Here is a 25,252-nt window from a genome sequence, read left to right as displayed (position 1 = left end):
GAGGATCATCAAGTGCAAATCCCGACTCCGCACAGGGCAACCTAAAAGTTAACCCAAGTACCTAAGAGCGTCGTCCAAACGCTTCTTGAATACTAACGGTTGAACTGTAACTTTGGGATAACATCAGTTTAATCACATGAATATTCATTCTTTTTCTTCTTTGGAAAATGGCAGTCGCATTAAAAAAAAAAAAGGTTATTTTAGTTGCAGGTAGGTAGAGAAGATTTGGTCTTTTCACCTGGTAAAGTACCTGTTCCTGGAAGGACAATTACAGTATTAACTTGGCTGTTAGCCAGAACATTCTGTCTGAGCTAAGGAGAAAATATAATTTAAATAGTTAAGAGATTTGAGTCTGGCGTCTCCCTTAAGTAATGCAAAAAATGACCGTGTGTTGTTTGAAACACCTGGTTTTGGAAAATACAGGGTTCCGGTTTTAAAGTAACTGTTGGTCTTTGTTGATTATTGGTCATGTTTGTCTTAGAAATCCAAAGCTTTCCTTATCACGGGCTTTATCTGTTAAAACATGTCTTTTTTCCTTCCCCCACTTCCTTTTGCTTGCGCTTCTTCTGGCAGGTCAATGAGGTAAGGAAGACCTACTTTAAACTATGAGATACAAAGCTAACCCATCCATTTACATGACTAACCATTTCAGCATTGTTAACCTTGTCTGACCCACGCTACGTTATAGCTGCAAGTTGCTACAACATCACTGTAAAGCTTGTTGCACTGAACAGAATTTGCTATAAAATAGTTATCTTAAAAAATAGGAAGCATTGATATCCAGTCCTATTGACCTTATTAATCTCATTAAATAGTTAAGGAAAAAAAGGCTTTTTTATTCTTTTTTTACCCGTATTAAAATATAAGTGAGTATGGCTGTATCGTTTGGAGTATTTGCATGTTAGAGTTTTTACTCTGTGCCTTTTTTTGCCTGGTTTCATTCTTAATGATGTGCCTCCTGTTGTGGTCTTGGTTTTTTCAGTTACGCAGCTCCTTCAAGCAAGCTTTTGGTAAAAAGAAATCTCCCAAGTCAGCATCTTCTCATTCAGATATTGAGGAGATGACTGATTCTTCGTTACCATCTTCACCAAAGCTACCACACCATAACTCTACTGTTTCGACACCATTGCTGAGAGCTTCCCACTCCAACTCTCTGTAAGTGATTTCTTTTTTTTTTTTTTTTTTTTTTTTTAATTTTTAAATAGAAAATGGAGTGGAAAGCATCTTGCTGCATTGGTAGAGGAAGAGAGAAAAACCATGCTTTGGAGACATCCAGTGTTTCCATGCTGGCTTTACAGGATGTCTCTAGGCCACTTGACAGAAAGAGGCAAAATGTACCCTACACCACTCTGTGGCCTTTGGTTCCTCTGTGCACATCTCTCCAAGAATGTGTACATCTCCGTAAGCGCTACAAGAGTCTGACAGCTGGATTGAGCTGTAGATCAGGGCTGGTCCGTTGCCACTGGTCAGTCCTACTCCCAAGCATCACTTGCGTTATCCCCCAGGGGCGGGCTGTGTTTTGCTAAGGGTTTGGGGTAAAATCCTTAACCCTGGCGTACTGGCAAAAGAATGAGCAAAGTTCACACTTTCAACTACTGCCTATTTTGAATGCGCTGTAGTCTAAGGAGGTTACAGGCAGAGCACGGAAAAGCTTTACGTGTATATTGGGGGAATTAAAGGTACGTAAGCTGATTCCCAAGGCAGTACATTTGCGTTAGTGTCCAGGAAGCAAAAAAATCATTGCATTGTTACTGTAGCATGATTTAATATTTCATTGGGGTGCTCTTTCAGTGGAACATATTGTGTATGAAGAGTATTTATAACCAGGGTGACTTTGGAGTGCAGAATTAATTGGATCTCTCACTGTGAATGAAACAAGCCAGGCCAAGTCTGGGATTTTGTTTTCTCTGTTGGCTAAAGACAAGACATTATTGTACTAATCTGCAGTGATGAGTTCCCAATTAAGCTGACAAATTCAGATGAAGGTAAGGATTTACTGGAAATCAAACAGCATTGTTTAGTGATAAGGCTGAGCTCATCCAACAGCTTGTGGCTGAAGAATGAATGGAGATGACGCGCTCCTCTTTTCTTCCGTACCTCCCCAGCCACCTGTGCCTGGTCCTTCCCTTGCACTGGTTCTGCTACTTCTCAGACAACTCCACTGAGCCGATGCAACACGCTAACTTATGTGAAAAATAATTTGATAGAAACGTGAATAGGGTTGGGTTTTTGTCCCCCAGGTTGCTGGGATGGCTCAGTGCCGGGGTCTGAGCAGACTCTGACGAGCGCCAGGGCTGGTGTAGGCATGGGGGCATGATGGCAGCACAGCCAGGAGCAGGCTGGGGAGGAGGAGTGAGAAACAAATGTGTCCTTTGAGCAGTAGCAAGCTATTGTATAGGCTCATCTGTAGGACCAAACCATACCTTTCTGCTTGTGTGTGTATGAGAACGAGATGTACGCTTTAACGTCAGGACTTCTGCCCTGCTGCTACATTCATTTTATGTTCGTGGGAAGGTCACAGGCGGTCTTGATGCTGCATTTGGCCACCTGTGAAATAAAGTTCTATAATTGCCTTACCCCGCACTGTTTTGACTCTTAAACTCACCTTTAGAATGGGCTTGGAAAACTTTGTAAAACGGATTTTCTGTTAATTCTGTCAGTTGTGTCATCACTTGAAAAGGATAAATAAATATAGAAAGTTGTAAGAGGCAGTATTGTGAAACATAGAATTACCAGCCAGCCTTACGACCTTATAGATGTCACGAAAAGCTTCCATCCTGATTTCAGATCGAATGCATTGGAGTAAGTACCCAAACTTGAAGTTTTGCCCTTCACTTGTTTTCACATGAAGAGGTGAAAACAATAGCAATAGTTTCCAGCCGCATAATAGCGATGAAATGTTAGTAGCAGAAGATAATCCCCCGTGAATTTTCTGTAAAGCGTCTCCAGTCTCTTGAGCCTAACTCGATGAATTTCTGGTGACTACAGCAAATTGTGCTTTAGAAATCTAAGGCCAGAAAATTGTCAAATGATGATCTCTTCTATCGTCAGTCAGAATGTTGTGTGCGTACGTGTTGTATGCATACATCTCGTATTGACGTGAAAGCCAAAAGGCTAAACGTGAGAAAAGAGTAAATATGGGAACTGAGGGAAGGCTAGAGCACAAGTAAAACTTGTGTATTTTGGCTTTTTGGTGTAGAAAACATCTCTCATTAACCTGATTTAGGGAGAGATGTTTTAAATGAAGTCTCCCTCAAAGCAACAGCTGTGTGTTGATCTTTATATAGATACACTTATGAAAGTGCTGAAACGTTACTCGCCCAGAATCCTTTTTTGTGGGAGGAGGGAAGAAAAACGCCACCAAAAATTTTTTAAGCATGAGTGCTTTAAAGCGAGCAGGAATTTATCACGCTTGAATAGGTGTAGAGTTCCAAAGCCCTCCAGAACAGTTCAGGGAAACCCAGCTGTGCACACCTGGTGAGCTTTAAATCTGTCTGTAAACTCATCAATCTCCAACCAACTGCTCTTACTGCCTGCACCCCCTTAATTTATTTAGATTTTGGCATTAGAAGTTGTCCTTTATGGCAACTACCATGAAAAAAAATGAAGACTATCCAGTACTAGGTGACTCCCAGAGTTCTGTTTCATATGCTGATTAAAGAAAAATAACCCTCAGACATATTTATTTCACTAGTCTCTAATGTTTCCATGACCAATTTAATATCTGATTTATGGTATCACTAATCCAATAAGCCAAAACTCTTGCCTGCTTCCTGCAGAATAAAAGGGGTTTATTCCTCCTTTACTAATAAATGCTGGAGAAGCGCTATCCAAAAAGTAACAAATGGGTCTCGTTCAATGTCTGTTTTTCAATCTTCTCCAGTATTTCCGAATGCACTGACAGTGAAGCTGAAACGGTCATGCAGTTACGAAATGAGCTAAGAGACAAGGAGATGAAGTTGACTGATATTCGTCTAGAAGCCCTGAGCTCCGCTCATCAGCTTGACCAACTTCGGGAGGCGATGAACAGAATGCAGGTAAGAAATAAATAACCCCCCCAAATATTGCAGTCTACATTGATGTGCTAAAGATTGCCCAACCTGCCGTACAGTAAAGAACTGACAGAAGGTAAATTTGACGTTTTTGAACGCTTACTAAAAGTTGCGTCTAGCGTTGTGCCAGTGTTACGCCTTGCACCTTCGTTAAAAGTCAGCTTGAACACGTGACTTCTGCTGCCCTCGACTCTGTAGCTGTAACCGTTTCAACCCTAGGAACCTATGGGGAGATCAGTTTGTTAACTGTCAGCAACCTCTTAAAATGTTCCCGTGCTCTCTGCTTTAAAGTAGCTGCACTTCAGCATTTAGTGAATTCCCACATATTTATGTTTTCTAGGATACTTTGAAAAATTTCATGGAAGGGACGTTGTAATAATTAAAATCATTGATTTATTAAAATAAAAATATTATGAAAATGACATTTTCTGCTAAACTAGTATTTATTCTTAAGTTACTTATGTTGCACTCTTTTAAGTGTATGTTTTCTAACTCCTGACTTGTCTTTTCAAGAGTGAGATTGAAAAATTAAAAGCAGAAAACGATAGGCTGAAATCTGAAAACCACGGCAGCTGTAGCAGGGCTCAGTCTCAGGTTTCCATTTCATCCTCTCCAAGACATTCAGTGGGTCTCTCTCAACACAGTTTGAACCTCACGGAGTCGACCAGTCTCGGTGAGTTTAACGAGAAAGGCGGTGGGCAGGTTTTATCCTGCACTTGGAAGATTTGGTTTGGTTAGCCATGGAAAAATGAAAGCATGAAAATTATTAACAGTTGAGGTGTGGAAATATGTCAGGAGCTGGCATAAAGCCTTCTTTTAAAATGTCGTCATAGGTCTGCTACGCCCTAGATTGGAGTTGTCCAATTATGACCTCAGCTGTGGAGAGTCATGTTTAAAGCCATTTAATGGTGTACGTTTGCCAGGGGATATATTGTAGGAAGGAAAATACAGACTAACTGGCTAATAATTGTCAAAGACCTTCACTTTTTAGGAGCGATACCGATAGTTGGTAGGGAAGTGGGTAAACCTGGTTCTTGCGTCTTACCTCTGGGCACGTGAAGCCCAGATGTGTTGTGTTTGACTACAGTAGACGTGTTGGTGTAAACCAGAAGAGTCTTCAGTGTTCTTAAGATACAGCTGTGAAGCCGTTGATGTTTTCTGTTCACAGACATGCTGTTAGATGACACTGGAGATGGCTCTGCCCGGAAAGAAGGAGGCAGGCATGTCAAAATAGTTGTCAACTTTCAGGATGAGATGAAATGGAAGGAGGTGAGTTGTGTTTCATCCCCAGCTTTGAAATACAAGTGACTTTGGAATGGAGCAGAGAATTCAAATCCAATTTGTTTTGGAGGCTTTTGTCTGCAAAAGATTTTTTTAACATTTTCTCTGTAAAATAGTTCATTAGTGCATCACTAGTGATAAGCCAAGGTGCTCAGCTCCCTCCCACCTCCTTGGAACTGCGGAGAGCCAACACCGCCAGTTCAGGTTGTCTCGCGGACTCACCTGCAAAAGCTTTTCATGTTGCAGTTTCGTGTTGGTGCCACCAGCGAGGGCCATGAAGCATGTCGGTAACACCAGATTGCTAGACTGGACCGTGTGTCAGCGGTGGAAGCGATAATGTTACAATTTAAGCCTTTCAGTAGTATCTCTGAAAACCAGGCCACTCTTTTGGCGTCAAGGAGGTTAGCAGACCGGTCTGCACCTTGGGATAGCATCTGTTTAAAACTGATGTGTTAAAAGCTGCACAAAGCTCTTGGGCCTTTCTATTGAACTTGAATAAAATTTTAACTAATAATGGAAATGGTCCAGCCTGTAGATAGAAGGTGCACCGAAATGCTATAAGCACTGATATTCTGCAAGAACTGCATGGATCCAAACTGGGAGATCTTATCGTTCTAGATCAAGTTGTCCTCTCTGGTACAGGTTTCCCATTTTGAATGACATCTTTCACATGTCCTAAGTTGTAAGCCTCTCAGAAGTTTTTTAATTGTTCACGGATTGATTAATAAATACCTTTTACTTAACATCAGTACCGCTTCAGTGTCCTTTAGATTTGTGACTCCAACACTGTAGAAAATGTTTAATAGAAAAGAAGGATCTCGTATAGCGTTCAGAATTCACCACATAGAGTGGTAAAGATGCACCATAATATTTTTTTTAAAAAAGGAAAAAAAAAAAAAAAAAGCCAGCATTTTAATTACATCAGACAGACACGTCTGATACAGTTAGGATTTATTTATTAACTTAAATTCACATTTCTTTGCATTTCAGGATTTGAGGCCTCGCACCTTCCTCATAGGTTGCATTGGAGTCAGCGGCAAGACCAAATGGGATGTTCTGGATGGGGTTGTAAGACGGTTGTTTAAGGTTAGTGAGTACAACGTACCGTGTGCTTGAGTTCTCCTCTTAGATTTTGACGGTACCAAGCAATATTTCACTTGCTCTGAGTATTGCTATCATAGCATGGAACAAAGTCACAGAGGTTTCGGTGCTGCCTAACTTTTCGTGTCCCGTTTGCACGCTAGGAGTATATCATTCACGTGGATCCCGTGAGCCAGCTGGGTCTGAATTCAGACAGTGTTCTGGGCTACAGCATTGGAGAAATCAAGCGCACGAATAGTGCAGAGACACCTGAGCTGTTGCCCTGTGGCTATCTAGTTGGAGAAAACAACACTATTTCAGTTACCATCAAAGGTAATTACACTTGACCTGTCTGTTGTAGTTCTCACTAATTACAGTTTTATCAAAGCTTGCTGTGTCAAGAAACTCAGAGAAGTAGAAACTTTTTTGTTGTGTGTCTTTTTCCCATCCCTGCTTCTTATTTACTGGTCCTTCTATTTTCTTTTGATGAAGACAGCGCTCAGAGTATGCTAAACCTATAAATACAGCAAGTTTTCAGCCTCTAACACTAGGAATAATTGCACACACATCAATTTTCTCCACATATCTTGAACTGATGCCTGGAGTTGTCCCGGAGAGGACCTCATGCCGTAAGGGATGTCATGGTGTTGTTTGAGCAGCAAAGTACCTTCCAAATGCATAAAGCCTCAGAACTTCATTACCTCTTTGTAACAGCTATAGTTGCTATTTCCTTCATGCAGAGAGGGAAGAAAAAAAAAAAATCTTGATTTTGCTTGCTTGATTCATCTCGCTAAAAGTCCCTCCTTACTGGTAGGAAGGATCCCAGAACTCATGGGACACTTTAAAATCTGGATTTTTTTCAAAAGGTATTTTTTTCAAAATTCTCATCAGTGTCATCATATCATACCGATACGAAACGAATGCTCATATTTCTCATATAAGCCCTTTTGGTTTCTATGGGAACCGTTTTAATATGACAACTGTACTACGAAACTAGGTTTGAGGGATAAATCCTCAACTGCTGCATTTTGAACGTACGTCAGTTTGCTCGAAGTTACGCCAGTGAAATCTCGAGCGTAGATCTGCGTACAGCAGTAGAGTATTTGAGAGTGTTGCCAAACACGCTGCAGCTCAATTTCCAAGTTTTGGCTTTGGCATTTGACTGGAAGTATTTTGATTTTTTGAATATTGGTGCAAAAAAATCAATTACCTTGATTAGCAACTCAGTGGGCAGGAAGATAAAATGAGCCACTGAAGCTTGACGTGAACCCAGGGCATTCTGCTTACTTAGAATACCTTGTCCAATAGTATAATCCTGTTTGAAATATTGCTTAAGGACTAGCCATATCTATAAAGCTGCAAGCTGATTTTATATTTAACTTGCATTGGCTTGACTTGAACTTTGAAGGCTCCTATGTGATAACAGTTTTCAATAAAATAGAAATTATTTAATCAATTTATGGAAAATCACTCACATATACCTTTGAGATATAAAGCTGCCTATATATAAATATTTAACATTCCAAGTAACCATCGAGGTGCAAACATTTCTCTGTGTGATCTGCCAACTTCCCTTTCTGCTGTTTATTTTGAAGCGCCGTGGTTTTTCCCTGAGCCAATTCTGCCTAAAGTGACTGCTGACATTGCGTAAATGCTGCTCAGTAGGAGTTTTATGTTAGAAGAGATAACTATCAGCATACAAAGGAGGAGTTTAATTACAAGCGTTTGGGAAAGTAGGGGGAGTTGATGATAGCTGGTTTTGGTTTTTTTGTCTAGTGATTCAAAAGTAAACAGGTAAATTCTGGATGAATGGGTACCGTACATGGCAAAATACTGAAAAATGGATCGTTTGTGTGTGAAAAATGTGGCCCGGAATCTTTGTGTGATTAAATCAGTGTGGCAACTTTCATAGGGCCCTAGACACTGGAGGATGCAGCCAAAAGTTTCTGAAAACTGAGAAAGCTGAAGGAGGATTTGGGTTCAGCCCACAGGTCACTTCTGCACTTGTTTCCCCAGCATTGTGTGTGCTCCGCTCGACCGCGGGGGATACCAGGCTGGGGAGGGGATTTATCGCTGAAGTGAGAAACAGCTTGGGCAGGTCTGATCTAAGGCTGTTGTTTCTAAGTGTTATTTTGGGGGTTTTCTCCTACTGTTACTGGGCCCAGTAAAATGAAAATCACATTTTTCGGTTCTCTAGTTTGACTAGTCATTTCAACTAATCTTCATTGGTTCAAATTCCACTAACGGGATTGCTTTGCAGCATTACAGCTACTTAGTTAAAAAAAAAACCAACCAAAAAAAACCCCAAATCCACAACCTTTTAAAAATGCAAGTAATCTGAATAAAAATTGGGAAAGCTTCTAAATGAGCAATCTTTTCCCGTCGCAGGTATCTGCGAGAACAGTTTGGACGGTCTGGTGTTTGAGTCACTGATCCCAAAGCCTATACTGCAGCGTTACGTCTCTCTCCTGATGGAACATAGACGGATTATCTTATCTGGCCCCAGTGGCACTGGCAAAACATACCTGGCCAACCGTCTGTCGGAGTACATGGTCCTTAGAGAGGGCAGGGAGCTGGCTGACGGCATTATTGCCACCTTCAACGTGGACCATAAATCCAGTAAGGTGAGGAAACGGAAATCGGCCTTGCGCAATTAATGCTGCCGTATATCAAAAATGAGAGACTCCTCCTTTATTCATCCGTCAAAAGTTGATTTTAAACTTGCCTTTCCTCTTAAAGCAGTATGATAATCCTGAAGGGAATAATTTAAGGTTTTCAGAACTGCAGATTCACCTGATTATGGGCCTGAAATAGCAGGCTTCCAGGTGTATATTTAAACACTGAAAGGTGTCACGATTTTCAAGTGGTTAGGAGCCTGAGAACTACTGAGGAAGTTGAACACCTGCATAAAATTCCCAGCAACTTTAGCAGTCCCTATTGCATGTGGGCGTTTCTCCAAAAGCCCTCGAATGCCTCTCTAGGCTGTCAAAAGTTTCTGCAGCTGCAAGTATCAGCAGTTGTAATCTGCATGTACTGGGTTTGGAGCGAATGTTGTCCAGACACATTCCTGCACCGGTAAGGCACGTCTCTCCTTTTTTTATGTGCTGCTGGTTTTGCTGAATGTACCCTCCAGTGAACATCTAGATTAAAGAAAAATAAAAATACCAAACAGCAACTGTGTATTTCATGGCCTTAGGCACATTTTCCTCTGGAGGAAAGGGATGGTTGAAATTGTGGTTGGAGGCCACTGGTATAATTTGAGACATGCTATGGAATAAAGGCTTTAAAGCTGCTGAGAGCATTTCAACCCCACCCAGTCACCCGGCTGCAGCCCCACAAGCTCATCCTTCTTTCGCGGTGCTACTGGAGGCATCTGAATTTGGCCTTTGCCGAGGGATGCTTTATTCCAGATTAATTTTATCCACTGTATTTTGATAGATGCACAGTTTGAAGAAGATAGAACAAACCTCGCTGGGATGCAAAGTTTGGTTTGGTGTATGGAGGCTTGAACAAGTTCCTGGAAAGAAAGTAAAATACGTTTCAGACCTCTTGAGTGTCAGATTAAGACAGCATGAATGGAAAAAAACCCAGACCAAACAAGAACATCTTACCCCCCTTTAGGCCCTTCTCTCACACAGGATTTCTGATATAGTCTTTGAATCTTCAGCATAACCTACAAAAGAGAAAGAAACCCATATTCTTCTGTTTTCTTAGGGAAAATTTGTAAGATGGCAGGCTCTTTTGCTTTAGATTTCATTACAAAGCCAGTAGTTTGTTTATTTTAACTGGATTTTCAAGGAGTATGATGAAAACTCTCTTTCTTTTTTTTTTTTCCTTTTCTTTATATATGCTTTGCAGGAACTCCGCCAATACCTGTCCAACCTAGCAGACCAGTGTAATAGTGAAAATAATGCTGTGGATATGCCTCTTGTAATCATTTTGGATAATTTGCATCATGTTAGCTCCCTTGGAGAGATCTTTAATGGACTTCTAAACTGCAAGTACCACAAATGGTAAAGAAATCATATCAGAACACATTCCAAATTTTAATATTGCAATCAGACCACCATCGTTGCAAAATGTGATCACAAAACCAAACTCTAGCTTAATTTGGTAAAGTGGACTGAGGTGGCCAGACTGTCCATGTTATGGACAGCGCTTCAGAGGGGGTTTTTTTCTTCATAAAACGATCAATTTGTCTGAAATCAGTAATAAAAAAGTAGTGGAGGGTTTAGGTAATTTGCATACACTTCATGCAGTAGATCTTCAATACAAAAACAGCATTTTTAGTGAAAGTTCCTGCTTTGAGATTTCTGTTTTGCTCTTAGCGTTTGATGTTCTCAGAAGTCAGATCCTCAGTAGAGAATTTGGTGATAAGTAAATAACTGCAAAAACCTTTTTTTGACAAAAGAGGTTTGAATAGCCTTTTTAAGTTGAGATCTTACTAAAAAGTTGTTTTTGAAAATTTACAAGTATGATTTGCTTGATTTTTTTTTTTTTCATAGTCCGTATATTATTGGCACAATGAACCAAGCCACCTCCTCAACGCCTAATCTTCAACTTCACCATAATTTCAGGTACTGTTTATTCACGTTTCTTATTTATGTTTGTGGGCTGTCAAAGGAGTAATGGCTACTGAGTCATCTCAAATTGTTCTTATCAGCTGAAATAGCAAACTGAGAGAGAAATACCACTTGCTACTAGTTGCTGCCCTAACGTGTGTGCAGCTTTGTTACAGTGCCGTTATTAAAGTAACTGTGGTTCATAAACCTTTTCCTTTTCAGAGGATTGTTGAGATATTTGATCCTCTAACAAATTTTAAATAACAAGCAAAGCAGATACTGAATGAGAAATAAGCTGAAGTAATGCGGAATACAAATTCTTTCATTTAGTGAATGCATCATTCCAAAATAACTGTTGCTAAGAAACATATATGACTGGGAATAACCCCTTTTGATCATGATGATTATCTAGAAATAATAAGAGAAATTTAATCCAGAATAGTTATGTTCAGTAGCATGAAAGAGAAATAATGGACATTTCTGCTGTTCTGCCGTAGATGGGTGCTATGTGCTAACCACACCGAGCCGGTCAAAGGCTTTCTTGGCCGTTTCTTGAGAAGAAAACTAATTGAAACAGAGATCAGTGGCAGGATGAGAAATGCAGAGCTTGTTAAAATTATTGATTGGATTCCCAAGGTCTGGCAACATCTGAACAAATTCTTAGAGGCTCACAGCTCCTCTGATGTTACTATTGGTAAGTGCTCTGCCCATATGCCCAGGCATATGGAAATATATGTATTTTATTTCCTTGTGTTTCAGGTGCATCTGTGTACATTTCCTTGTGCTATATCAGGTAGAAAAGGTTTCTTTAAACCCCTACTTCTCGACGGCACTGTACTCTCAGGCAAACTGTACAAGAAGTTTCTAAATTTTTTTTTCCAAGAAAAAAGGACCTCTTTCTAAGTCCTGGATACAAACGGTGTTAGGAAATCTGATTAATTGTTTTCACCTTAAAGGCTACAGTTTTTCATGTTGATTCAGAGGACTTGGAGCTCTCAGGAAGAGCAGTTCACCAGATAGCTATTTATGTTCTCTCATCCTTGGCTGCTTTCTCCAGAGAACTGGTAGTTGTTGTTTGATCCTATTTTCATGGATATCTTGATGACAATTTGAGTGTAATATCTGCATTTCCCTTTCCAGGTCCACGGCTCTTCCTCTCCTGTCCGATAGATGTAGACGGTTCTAGAGTTTGGTTTACTGACTTGTGGAACTACTCCATCATCCCGTATCTTCTGGAGGCAGTTAGAGAAGGGCTACAGGTGAGCAGGCAAAAGTGAAAAACCATAGGTCTTGAATGGTGTCTATTCAGAAGGCAGCACAGCATCAGCCAAAACTGAATAACGACAGCGTTTTCTGTAGGTACAACTTTGCTCACTGAATACCTGCATGTCTGTAAAAAATGTAGCCTGTATTGTCATCCATTTCAGGCAGATTTTTCTTTTCAAACAATTTTGAAATATGCAGTAGAAACACTAAAAGCCCAGATTAGATTTTTTGAAAAGCGTTTAAATGCCAAGCTAGTGACGTTTTCAGTGGGGGGAGTTAGACACCCAAATATCTTTCAATAATCTGTTCTAGAAACACACCTTGAAATTGTGGTGTGCATCTGAAAAATATGTTTGTGGTCATTAACTTAGTATTATGCAGGATTTTCCTTTGTAAATCAAATCTTTCAACAGAAGAGGAACAAAGCTATGTACGGAGAGAAACATATTAATGAGTGACAGGATCAGTATCAGTGACATTTTGATTACTTGTCAGTATACAGGATGAATTTTTTACTAGTTTCCTTCATAATTCTTTCAGAGGCCATAGTGAAGTCATCATTGTTTGCCTGTACTTACTTACTGATTCATACTCCAGCAATTTGGATAGTTTTAAGCACTGCCACACAATTCTTAGTGTCTGTACAACTCTAAAGCTTGTTAGAATCGGGAGGAGGGTTGAGCAGAGGATTGCTATGGACTTGCAATGCAACCATGGGAAAAAGGGGCTTTCTTCATTCTTCGGTCCTCTGTTCACAGAATAAGCATGCAGCACATGATTTAAAAGACAGTTTTTGGAGATAGCACAATCAAATATCAGTAAATTCTGGGCATTGCACGCATGAAAGCTAAACACGAGATCATGCATACACAAAGAAAAAGGTGGATCACAGCGAGAGTCTAGAAGATTGAAAAAGGGCTAAAGGTGGATGGAGAATAGGAAATTATGGCAATGCATTGGGAGCTTCTGTTTTGGTAAGAGAACAAATGCCATTTTGAGGGCATAAGCTATAATTACATCTAATAGAGGTAGGAAGAGGGTAGTACTTCTCCATGTAAAAAAGGCTCGTTAGATAAAAATGTGGAAAAAGGGTTCAGAAAAGAGCAATAGGTATCATTAAGATAACAGGAAGCATTATTCAATGAGAGAGGTGAGAAGCGCAAACTATTCAATTTATTCAAGAGGAAGCTAAAATATTACTTGGTCTATGGGAGTGACTACAAGCAAGACATGGCTTGTTATTAGTAACACTAATTAACAGTTCTGAAATTTTACTTATAGAAGTAATAGGTTCTCCATCACATATGTCTTTATGTCTGAAGTCTTTCTGAAACACAAAATAACTCCAAGCACTAGCTCCATAGAGAAGCAGTTCTGTTGCAGAACGGTTCCTTCATGTTTGTGAAAAATAGTTCCCTCCATTCTGCTACTGGTTAGGGCTCACCATCGCAGTGTTTGCCAGGACGCCTTGCCAATCAGATATGTTAAAAAAAAAAAAAGGGTGAAAGATTTCTTCTGGAAAATACTGGGCTTTTGTTTCGATTTGTTTGTTTGTTAGGTTTCTTTTCTATGCAATATCCTTTCGGTATTAGAGGTTCAGCTCTTGTCTGCATGGGGGTACTCTGCAGAGAATGGAGAAATCATGAAGATGCATCTGAGGACTTGAAGGACTGAAAAAAAAGAAAAAAAGAGGGGGGAACTTTACATTGTCCAGTTAACAACCACCTTGGGTTTCATTTGCTCTCTCTACAGCAGAGATTTATAGATGTTTACATGGAGAGAGAGAGGAGACAACCCTGTCATAGAAAACTGAGCTTTTACTGATGGCTTCTTACAAATCTATGAAATATAGGAATTCTTCAACAAGTTTTGGTTAAAATTTGGATAAACTGTGATTGCCATTTGAAATTTGTCAGTGCTCGGAGACCTCGTTTTCTTTGGGACAATTTGGTAGGTTCTTAGACATGAAGAAAATAGGTCCTCGAGTACAAAACACACGGAGGAACTTTGCTAGAAATAGAACAGGAGAACCATTTTACCTAAAACTTCCTGTACAGGAAGGTAATGGGAGCCAATAATCTTTTTGACCTAAAACAAGGGAAGGGAGAGCATGTGACTTTGTTTCCTCCTGAAATGGAGAAAACTGATACTCCCAGTGATGCTCGGGCTCCTTGTACCGTGCTTTGAAGCTCTCATATCAGTGATCAGCAGGTGTGGAAAGCACTGAAAAATTAGTAATGGAAATGAAGAGAAAGAACAACAGTTAATTAAACCATCTTTTGGCTTGCTTGTTTGGCCTGATATCTGCATCTTTCCTTTGGTTATTTGAATGGCTTGCATTCCAGGTGTAAGGATTTCAGTTTCTCACTTTGTGCTTTAGATACTTTATCACCTTCAGTCCCGTTTTCCCAAATTCTGCTAGTTCATTGCCATTTAAGTAATCTCTCTTCTGTTCAGTCGAGGGGTAAGAATAAGACTTCAGTACTTGAAGAGCAGCCAGAGTTGTGGTAATTAATAAGCTGATGCTAGAAATGTGTGTTTCATTGGGGCTATTTTCTGTCCCCCACACCCACAAAGGCTCCTCCAAGAACACATCTTCTCTCATGAAATTGCCTGCCAGAAAGGAAGGGTGGACTGCTGATTTCACTCTGATCTCTGCAGATCTAACCTGAACTATTTTTATATTTCTGTTTCTCGTTTAGAGAACTATTCTGGGTCAAAGACAAGCGAGCCAAATGGATCCTTACAATAATTGCTCCCATTGGAGCTGAGTTTTTTCTGTTTTTCAAAACAGGGATGTGAAAATTAGAGGGTTATATAAAACCCAAGTTCTTCCTGCTTGGTGTATCGATACAGAATGCAGCACCAGCAAAAAGAGGACCCAAAGTCCCTGCGGCTTCCTGCCACCGTCACTTGTACTCCAGTCACTTCTCTGCGACGCTTTGTGAAGCAACCTGTTTGATTCTTGTTCCTTTTAATTGCTCTGTAGTAAATGTGCAAGTGAAAGGGATGGACAGAACCGGTTGCCGTGGAAGGGAATAGGGAGTTAGTCATTCGGTCTCTCCTCTGCTGAAGATAGGTGCTGATTTCATATACTGAAATGGGAATTTTACATACTAGCTAATTTTCAGAAACGAGCTTGGATCCACACAGACCTTCTAGGTAGCAGCAACACGTGAAAAAAATAAAATTCTCTCCTCTTAGCAACTGGCGTGTATTGCTGTAAATTCAAGAACAAGATTAAAATAGGAGATCTGGTTTACCACAGCTTGAAGACATTTTGCTGGGAAAACAAATAGAGTCCAGCTCAAGGCTGAAGAGCATTTGGGCGGTGGAAGAGGCTGTGTTGAAGATTGCCTAGCACCATCTGCTGGGCACCTCTGCTCTGGGCTGGGGCTCAGTTCTGCTGCAGAATAAAGCAGATGGTGGTTATGTAGAGCGATTTAATACTTTGTGCGTGCAAAAAAAATAAAACCACAAAAAACCCCAAGAAGAAATAGTGAGGAGGAAAGTGAGAGAGTCTTAGGTCCATCAGAGGTAACGAATTTCTTTGGTGGACCACTGCTTTTCCCCCTGTGCTTTGTGCAGGAGAGTTCTCTGAATTCAAGTGACAAAATGCCAGTGACAAACTCCAGTTGCTGGAGATTGTTTAGGCTGAAATTTATTAAGCAGAAGTAAACATTTTAAAGTCACCTGAAGTTGTATTTATGCTTTTGACAATCCCGTGGCATTAAAATGAATGTATTCCCTAATGAAGGCAAACCAAATATAACCAGAAGAATATACACTGGGATTCGGTAACACAGTCTGTTCAACATTGGAAAAGTTTTTGAAATAGAGCTTGCTTACTTGAAATAGGAATGTGATCATACACAAATCCTGCTGGCGCTTTTTCTTGGCTCAGTACAAAGAAATTCCCCTGACTTGAAAACCTTTTGCGATGATATCGGTCATTATTGCCTGATGACAGGTCTCACGTTTCCTCCTACGCGTTGTGCTGACGGCAGTTTCGCGGCAACAGCAAATGTAGATAAGGCTGGCGCGATCCGGATGTCAACGCTGACGGCCTCTTTTGTATATAGACTTTATTATTTAAGTTAACTTTATTAAGTGAGGGTAAGTTCAGGCCTCCCTTTTGTCAATTGATGCCAAGAGAAGGGCGCTGCAGTCTCAAAGGAGGTGGTCAGCTGCATCCGAATCAGTTGCCATTAAAAATAGCTAAAATATTAACTAAAATAATGACTTTGTATGTCATCAGGGTAAGGAAAATTTCACTTGTTTGTGTCCAGCCCTTCTTGCAAGTGTTTTCTGCAATCCAAGACTCATGGCACGTTCATTTTGGTTGGGTAGGCACCGAGTGAACTGCTAGGCTAATAGGAATGTTTTCCGTGGTTTTATGCTTTTCCAGTTGTATGGGAGGAGAGCGCCCTGGGAGGATCCTGCCAAATGGGTAATGGACACCTACCCCTGGGCGGCCACCCCACAGCACCACGAGTGGCCTCCTCTGCTACAGCTGCGGCCCGAAGACGTGGGCTTCGATGGCTACACGATGTCACGGGAAGGCTCCACCAGCAAACAAGTTCCAGTGAGTGATGCCGAAGGAGATCCTTTGGTAAGCTCTTGGTTTTTTAAAACAGCAGAACCGCTTCGTTTCCCTTGTTTCTAGGGATTAGAAACGGGAATTACAAAGCAAAGGACAGCCGAGGCGTGTTTAGAAGTCTTAGAATGAGACGGCAACGTTTCTGGGGAAGTTGTCACGTCAGCTTGCGGAATGTGTTCGCACAGAAAGCCCGTACAGTTTTGCAAAAAACAGTGGGAGAAGCTTTTCAGGGTCATTTGTTGAGGATATTTTAAGATTCATTTTTTGAGGAGTGACTGGGAATGTGTGTAATAAACTTAATTTCTACACTGTGGAATTAAATATGTGATCTTGTTAAACGTGCTTGAGTAACACAGTGGAACCATTTCATTTAGCCCGTTTTGCCACAATCAGAAAATAGGCTCGTTGCTTTACTTCACGTGGTTTTTAGAGCTGTATTCTTGACCCGTGACTGACATCTAATTTATGAAGCAGAAATACCATACAAGCATATAGGGAAACGTTACCGGGTATTTGCATAGAATGTGTAAATTGAGCTTGACGGTAACACTAAATATACATTTTCTTCCAATGGGAAACAGTTATCGAAACTGCTGTGCAAACTATGAATGCCCTGAGGCTCTTGAGGTCTATATTTTTCCAGACAGTTGGGAGTATAGAACATGCATTACAGTTTTTTACTAGCTCGTGTGTACATACCCAAATACCAAGCTAGATATCAGGACATTTGGATTTGCCTCTCTTGACTGATCTGTCTGTATTTCCATGGGTCAGAGGAGGAGAAGGGTAAGATGCTTGCAGAATCCTGTCGAGTATGGCTGTGGACTAATCACTTCAATCTTCTTGTTTTCACCTTTACAGGAAAAGCATACTTTTCACGCCTAGCTTGCATGCTGCTATGACATGTTCTACAGTTAATACCTCTTTTCAGAGACTCAGTATTCGTTACCCTGATTGTCTTTTCCCTTCCTTTGTTACCCACTGGCAAAATGAATGCCACTGTAGCTTGCATATGGAGTTGATTTTTTTTTTTTACCTCAGAATACAAATAATCATGAATTCCTGTGCCTTTGCAGATGAACATGCTAATGAGACTGCAAGAAGCAGCCAACTACTCAAGTCCCCAGAGTTACGACAGCGACTCTAACAGCAACAGCCATCACGATGACATCCTCGATTCGTCTCTGGAGTCGACGTTGTGACCTTGCTCAACTAGAAACAGGTCGTTTCCATTATTGCTCTCCTACTTGGCAAGAACCCTGATCACAGACTCATGAGAAGAACGCGTTCCTGGGCTGGGATCTCAGTATTAGAGCTGCAAGAACAACAAGACACTTGGAGTCAGTCTTGAGCCTGGGTGCAGGCAACCCAAGCAACCTTTGTATAGTTTTTCTTTTGATGATAATGAGAACTGCACTATTCCTTTGTTTTCTTCTGTTTAGTTGCTGTAAGCTCTCATGCCTAAGATACTGAAGATGTTAAAAATAATCATCATTACTAAAAGTTGAAGGTGGGGGGGACACACACTTCACAGCTTTGTGCCATGTACTGTCCGGAAGGAGAGGAGAAAGGAAATTTTTGCCTATGCTGCTTCTGACCAAACACATAGAGGTGAGGGCTGGACTTTTACCAATCAGCTTTGTGGATTAAACTCAGCTTCATATAGTTCTGGTGCTATAATAATATCGCTTGCCTCGGTAATAATACTCAGTAAAGGCAAAGCTGCAAAACAGGGAAGGTTGAATAAATATTAAAGAAGAGAAAAGGAAAAATAAATAAAAAAAATAAAAGAAAAAGCGCTGCTCTCCTTGCCAGTCTGAGACCTTGGCTTTCTTTCATTGTGTGTTTATAAAGATATATATATAAATAGGAATATATAAAAATATATATACAGTCTGAACAAATCAGGTTTTTTCAAACACTGTGTAACAATCAGCCCTAGTACAAGTGAAAGATCAGGTAGCCATTTGCTAGTCAGGGCCTGATTCTCTTCCCACTTACATCCATGTAAACAACCCGGTCGACTTCAGTGGCATTACACCCGATTTATTTACGCTGATGAGAGCGAGTTTCCCTCCTCCTCCTCCTCCTCCTCCGCAGTCAGCGAAAGGGCCGTGCCCGTGAAGTCCTCCAGCTCCAAAGGACCTCGGGCAGTGCGCAGGCGTTGAGCCCTGTACGCGGAGGTGAGCTACGCCCCTGAAAAAGGGATTATTCGGACTTTCAGTTTTTAATTCTTGCCATGAAATGTTACAGCTGTTTTCTGACAACTGTGGGCTTTGTTCAGAGTTTTTGTTCCAATCAGCACAACCATAAATGGGTTAATTAAAACTCAGCTCTGTGACAGTTCCAGTGCTACTCTGGTGACAACATTTACTTCCATGACTTTTCTTTTAAATTTCAAAAAAAAAAAAAAAAAAAAGTATTTCAGCAGTGTTCAGGTCTGGGGGAAAACAAAAAAAAAAAAAGGAGGGAAGGTACTGTGTCTTTTAAGTTTAGCTGGGCCATGCTTTTGAGTTTTGGCAGAGCCGTGAACCTGGTTTTATTTCTCCTCCTCTCTGAATGCGCACACCTACGCTGCCAGGGTTAAGGCTTGTCCTTCTGCTGGGGACCAAGAACACCTCCCAGGGAATTGCACTTTCCTTCTTACGGAAGCAAACGCTTACACCACCATCACCACAACGTCAGCTGTACCTCAGCAAAAAAAAAACCCCCGTCGCTCCTCGATATTGATTTGTACTAGCCTTTCCAGCTATCTTTTGGTGCTGAATTTTAAAGCGATGCCTTATTTTGTACTAATTGTGTTTTGATTAAATTAGTGCTGTATATTATGGGATTTTATTTAAAGAAACAGGGCTAAAGTCATCTCTTGGAATATCATTGCTGTGAATATTGTTTGTATGAGATACTAGAATTTGTTTAAATGTGACAAAAAAGGAGGGAAATGAGAGAACTTTTCAGGTTCATACCAATCCGCAGCTAATAAATCACTGAAGAGCTGTTTTATCCATGCAGGAGGGGGGGGGAAAAAAAAAAAGCTTTTCAACTATAATAAATGCTGTCATTAATAAATTACAGGAATATGCTGGTTTTTCAGTGTACAGAAAGAAAACTTATTGCAAACACTTTTTTAAGAGCTTGTGGGTTTAATGTAATGTAACAGACAAGTTCATGCTTCTGTGACTCAGCTTGAGAGGATCGGTTTATTATACCTCATGACTTTCTGTAACATAACTGTACTTTGTCTTACTGAGCTGGTCTTGAATCTGCTCCTGTTACAACTTTTAAGTGCTGATGACTTTTTTTTTTTTTTAAAGAAAAATATTGTAAAAGAAAAATTTAAATATTTTAATGATGGGGGGGGGAAGAGCTTGGTGTTGTTACTGTTTTAACCTTATGAACTCTAATTCATTATTTCACTGAATGAAATACCAAGGGTTACTCAGCCAATGTTCCTAATCCAGTTCTTGGTACTGTAAAAACAGGATAAATCTGTATGGAATCAAATACATAGCATGCTGATGATGAGTTTGAGAGAGGTTACTTTTTCCAGTAGTCTTGACAGTTCTGCTTCCCAGCACTGACTTTACCTGCTACTACTGTGAATTTTGGTACCTAATCCCCCAACTGAATCCATGCAGATCGAGCATGTGCCTGTAAAAAAAATAATCCAGTTGCAGGGCTAGGGCTTTAAATGGACTTAATATCCTAGAAAATGTCTCAGTTACCCTTTAACTGAGTGCTATAAGACATGTTTAAAATGGTGTTTTATTTGTGGGGAACGGGGTTTGGGTTGTTTTTTTTTTCTTCTCATTTTTAATCCTGTGCTTAAGCTCAGGAAGGATTTTCTGTTATCTATTATTTTTTATTGACACTAGCTTGGATTACAGTGAGCGAAGCAATTTTGAGTAGGCTAGTCATTCTAAGCATCACAATATTCAGTGTCTTTTCTGAAACTTCGGGAAGCAGGGTTACCTGTTGTGCACACGTCTTAGTTTTTATCAAGACTTTTCATAGATTAAGTCTTTCTTTAAGTGACTTTGTTCTCATTTAAGGCTTTTTTCAAAATGCTTTCTTTTTTTTTTCTTTTTTTTTTTTGCCTTTTTTTTCCTTACGAAGTTGGCTTGTTTAAAAAAAAAAAATCAACAAGAAAGAAATGCAAGATTCTATGCAACATTCATGTTGAGTTATAAATTGAAAGTATAAACCATTTTCTTTCCTTCAGAACTGCCAAGAATGATACAGGCCATAAATGAGATGTGGTTTATTTGGGGAAAGGGGGGGGGGGGGGGGGTTGGTTAGCCTTTTTGTACATTTTGGAAGAAGCAAACTGATATTTCATTGTTGATGCTTAACTTCGATATTATGTGTATGAAAACTTGTCTAAATGTGGCAATTTTCTTTCAAGAAAAAAATACAAAAACAAAGCAAAAAAATCTTTCTTTGTTGATATTAAATGGAAGGTTGCTGTTTTGATCTAGTCGTTTCCAGTGGAACAGTTTATGAAATATGTTCTATAAGATGTACATTTTTTCATTGTAACATAGAAATGTAAATATTGGATTAAAAGTGCTGCATTTTGATGAATTTTTTCTAGCCATTTTTAAAGAGAAAAACTAGGAATTGAGTATTTTGTGTACGTTTATGATGTTTTCCATTTGCTCCTCTCCCTATTTAATTTTCAGTTCTCATTTAGGATTGGAATTTGTGAATGGTCTGTTTGAGATCATGCATCCCCTTTCTCACCCTCCCCGTTTCTCCCCCTTCCCCACCCCCTGTGTCATGGAGAATAAAGCTGATGATTGTACCAGTCTTAAATTATTCATGATTCAATAAAATTGATGCTTATTTATTCAGATTTGTGGCTTTCTAGAACTTTTTGTGCCTTCTTAATCAACATTTTCTACTTTTTTTATTTCAAGATTGGGGAGTTCAGTTCTTGTTTTTATTGGCTTCTTACAAGTACTTGTGAAAAGATGCCACAGCCCTTACCCACATCCAGGAGGAAATTTAGCAGAGGGACTCCACCAACACGACTCTCTCCCATAGCTGATGTTTGCACGCTGTATCCGTCAAGAGCTGCTCAAGACAAGACTGGTCTATCCATTTAGAGTGTCTCTGCATAAAGCTGACAGTCAGTCCTATGTGGCTAGCCGGTGTCAGCTTCTTTTTCAAGAGAAGTCCCTGTCGGTCACAAGGGCTGCACGTGGCAGTGTGTGTTAGGCATGTTCTGAACATGCTTTGCAGAGTGAACTTCATAGAATGATAGCATGGTTTGGGTTGGAAGGCACCTTTAGAGATCATCTAGTCCAACCCCCCTGCAGCAAGCAGGGACATCTTCAGTTAGATCAGGTTGCTCAGAGCCCCATCCAACCTGACCTTGAATGTTTCCAGGGATGAGGAACTTCTAGGAGTACTTAACTTGGTGACCCTGGGCAGATCAGAGTGGTCGCCTATAATAAAACCATGGCATTGTTTCATTTGCGGAAAAAAACACAACAGACTTTTTTCTGGTAACTTTGTAAACGCAAGGTATTGCTGGCACCACTTTCATGTCCAAGGCAAGCTCTAGGTGTTGTGTCTGTGCCCCAGCATAAGTGTGAGGCCTTCTACAGGTCTTCGCTTGCTCTGGCAGGTCTTTTAAACTATTTCCATTCTCATCTCAGGGGAATTGGTATTGATTTAAAGGAAAGAAACTTCAGGGCATTAAGCAATTCAGTTCCATACGTTATTACAATTTCCTCTTCACCCATTTGATAGAGACACTGTGATTTTATACAGTAATAAATTTATGTTGGTTAGTAAGAACATGCAGGGATCTATTCTTTCAAATAAATGCTCTAGCTTGAAAAAAAAGAAGACTGTCTTTTCAGAAAGCATAAATCCAATAACCTCTGCACTTAAAGTATAAAGGATAACTCTCAACAGTAGTAATTTTTTCCCTGGAGACAATTTTCATTCATATTTCTGCTTTTTTGACAGTTCCTTGTCCTCTACTCCCCGATTTGAGCTATTAATGTTGGTAGGACAGATTCACCTGTATGAAAAAAAAAAAAAAAGTTTTGAAATAGAAGAAATTCTGCTGAAAATTGATAATCTGCATTCAAGTTAGTTTAATCTAAAAATAGTCTTCACTTTTAATAACGCAGCCGTGCAGACTGTATCGGAGCTGATCTTCTGTAATGTGGGCTTCGTCTGTCCCTCCACAGCAATTTTCCAGAGGCAGAATAGTTCTGGACATGCTTGAGCAGATTTGTCTGCGTTCTGTAAACTTCCATTGATTCACAGAATTGCGTGTTTTAGAATTGGCCCTGGAAAATGCTCCAGCCCTGATCTTGGACAATGTTTGAATCAATACTGGACTGGCACCAAAATGCTTAATATCTCTCAGGAACTCTTCTCCTCTTTCTTTCCCTTTTTGGCCTCCCCATCCGTTCCCCATGTTCTTGTTAGTCTCTGCTCTGTGCACGCTGTCTTGTACACTCATCCTCACATTTTTTTTCCTTTACCTCATCATCTCTTTAACCTTTATTGTCCTGCTTTTCTGTTTTCAACATCCTATTGTATTCTTATTTTATATCCTTCCTGGATCCACCTCATCGTTTCTCAGTGCTATAGGATCAGTGCTGACTTCCTTTCTGCAATTGAAGGGGAAATTCCCTGGAGTTATTTTATGAACTCAGTCCGCAGCCTGTGACGTGTACGTACACCCTTTGCTTTCCACCGACCTTTTTCACTGGTATCTTGAAGTAGTCTCTTCAAGAACTGGAGAGGAAATACCTCCCGATACCCTTCAGGCTCCTGTCCTCTTTTCTGCACTTTCTGTCCATGGCCTCATTTTAGCACTTTGCTGATGCTGATGATTCTGACATTAATCTCTATGTTAGGTGTAAAAACCGAGGGCTCAGTGTGTGGAGATATCGACTCTTCGCTGGTTTCTAGCTTTTAATGTGGACAATCAGTGTGTCCCTCTCTGCTCCACAGTTTGTAGCCCCGCTGGGCACAGGGAGGACCCACGTGAGGTTGCTTTCCATAACGCACGTTTGCAGTATGGCGGCAGGAGAGGAGCGCCTGCCCATGGACCCTATAAGCCCACAGTCATTCCTGTCCCCTCCTTGTTTATCAGGAGACGACTTTTGGGGGTTAGAGTAGGGCACAGCAGCTGGGGGCAACTCCCACCTCTGGCAACGGGACTGACTACAGGCAAATATTTGCCCATTGACATCTCCATTTGCTTAGCCGCACAAAGAAATCCATGTTACTCTCCTTTTCCTTGATCATAGAATGGGTTGGGTTGGGAGGAACCTTTAAAGTCATCTAGTCCAACCTCCCTGCAATGAGCAGGGACATCTTCAACTAGATCAGGTTGCTCAGATACATAGATACTTTTCATTTGCTCCTTTGCTGGAGACTCAAGGAGACTGCGCCAGTTACAAGGGACAGAGGCCATGTTCTGGCTAAGCATGGCTAATTCCTCCTCCTGTTCCTGTAAGAAGTTCACCCATGTGGGGCTGGGCAGCTAAGAGGTCTGAAGGACCTTTAGCGTAAGTTGGGATCCACAGGCAGATGGGAGGAGGTCATGCTTCCAGTGAGATCTTGGGCTCAGTGATCTTAAAGGTCTTTTCCAACCTAAATGATTCTATGATTCCATGATCTTGTAGTAATCCTGACTGAAAGACCATTGTACATCAAGGAGTTGGTGCTCCACGTAGCAGTTAACCTGAGCATGCCCAGGCCGGTGCTGTGCTGCCCCGTGCTGCAAGAGCAGCCTGGCCCTCAGGCCGGTGGGGTGCTGCACAAATCCCTTGCCCGCAGGATAAACCCAGCCAGCTCATTCTAACAGAGGAGCCTGCAGGCAGGACCTGCTGGGTAACAGGGATTAAGCCACCTGCGTGTCCTTGCCTTTATCTAACCCTGCAGCAAGAAGTTCTCTTGAGTACATCCTTTCTGTCTGGCAGCAGAAACTATGAATCGATTTTTTTTTTTGTAAGAAAAAAACCAAACAAACCCTATAATAGCTCCAATGACGATGTCTATGAGTGGTGTGTGCGCGACCAGCATGCTGTGTGTGAACTGGAGGCCCCTTCAAAACTACACCGCTCAGGGTTCCCACCATCTAAAGGGACATAAAATTATCTATGCTATTCTCATCTTTCAGTGTTAGCTCTAATAACTAGCCCTTTGACACGTCACTGAATCCGAGTGCCTTTCTTACCAGGATCATAAAGAACCAGCACCACCCAGCGCAAAACAGATGTTAGGACACAAAGCCCAAGCCCAGCGCTGGGAGGAACAACCTCATAAACTCAGGCCTGTGCGAGCCACTAAATTAACAACAGTATTTCTGGCAACATTATTCCACTGTTTTCAGCTTCCCACTCTCTGCCCACCCTGTCCCCCCATCAGTCTTGACT

At 40.8% G+C, this 25,252-nt stretch overlaps 1 protein-coding gene across 8 annotated transcripts in view; it reads left to right on the top strand.

Annotated features, from left to right (window-relative positions):
• NAV2 (neuron navigator 2) overlaps positions 1-21,694 on the top strand; it is a 406,583-nt gene extending 384,889 nt beyond the window's left edge. For all 8 annotated transcript variants that reach the window (XM_075755360.1, XM_075755358.1, XM_075755357.1 and 5 more), the window contains 13 exons: positions 983-1,155; positions 3,884-4,037; positions 4,566-4,725; positions 5,221-5,321; positions 6,324-6,419; positions 6,578-6,746; positions 8,802-9,037; positions 10,272-10,426; positions 10,919-10,990; positions 11,473-11,669; positions 12,116-12,234; positions 16,650-16,853; positions 17,918-21,694. In XM_075755360.1, the coding sequence (XP_075611475.1) occupies positions 983-1,155; positions 3,884-4,037; positions 4,566-4,725; positions 5,221-5,321; positions 6,324-6,419; positions 6,578-6,746; positions 8,802-9,037; positions 10,272-10,426; positions 10,919-10,990; positions 11,473-11,669; positions 12,116-12,234; positions 16,650-16,853; positions 17,918-18,043 (1,962 nt within the window). In that variant the 3' untranslated portion in view covers positions 18,044-21,694. The remainder of the gene's footprint in view (positions 1-982; positions 1,156-3,883; positions 4,038-4,565; positions 4,726-5,220; positions 5,322-6,323; positions 6,420-6,577; positions 6,747-8,801; positions 9,038-10,271; positions 10,427-10,918; positions 10,991-11,472; positions 11,670-12,115; positions 12,235-16,649; positions 16,854-17,917) is intronic.
• Positions 21,695-25,252: the final 3,558 nt, after the last annotated feature.

This window comes from Balearica regulorum, chromosome 5, assembly GCF_011004875.1.
Source record: "Balearica regulorum gibbericeps isolate bBalReg1 chromosome 5, bBalReg1.pri, whole genome shotgun sequence".
NCBI lineage: Eukaryota > Metazoa > Chordata > Aves > Gruiformes > Gruidae > Balearica > Balearica regulorum.
Note: the sequence above shows the minus strand (reverse complement) of the source record. Positions and strands in the feature narration are given on the sequence as shown.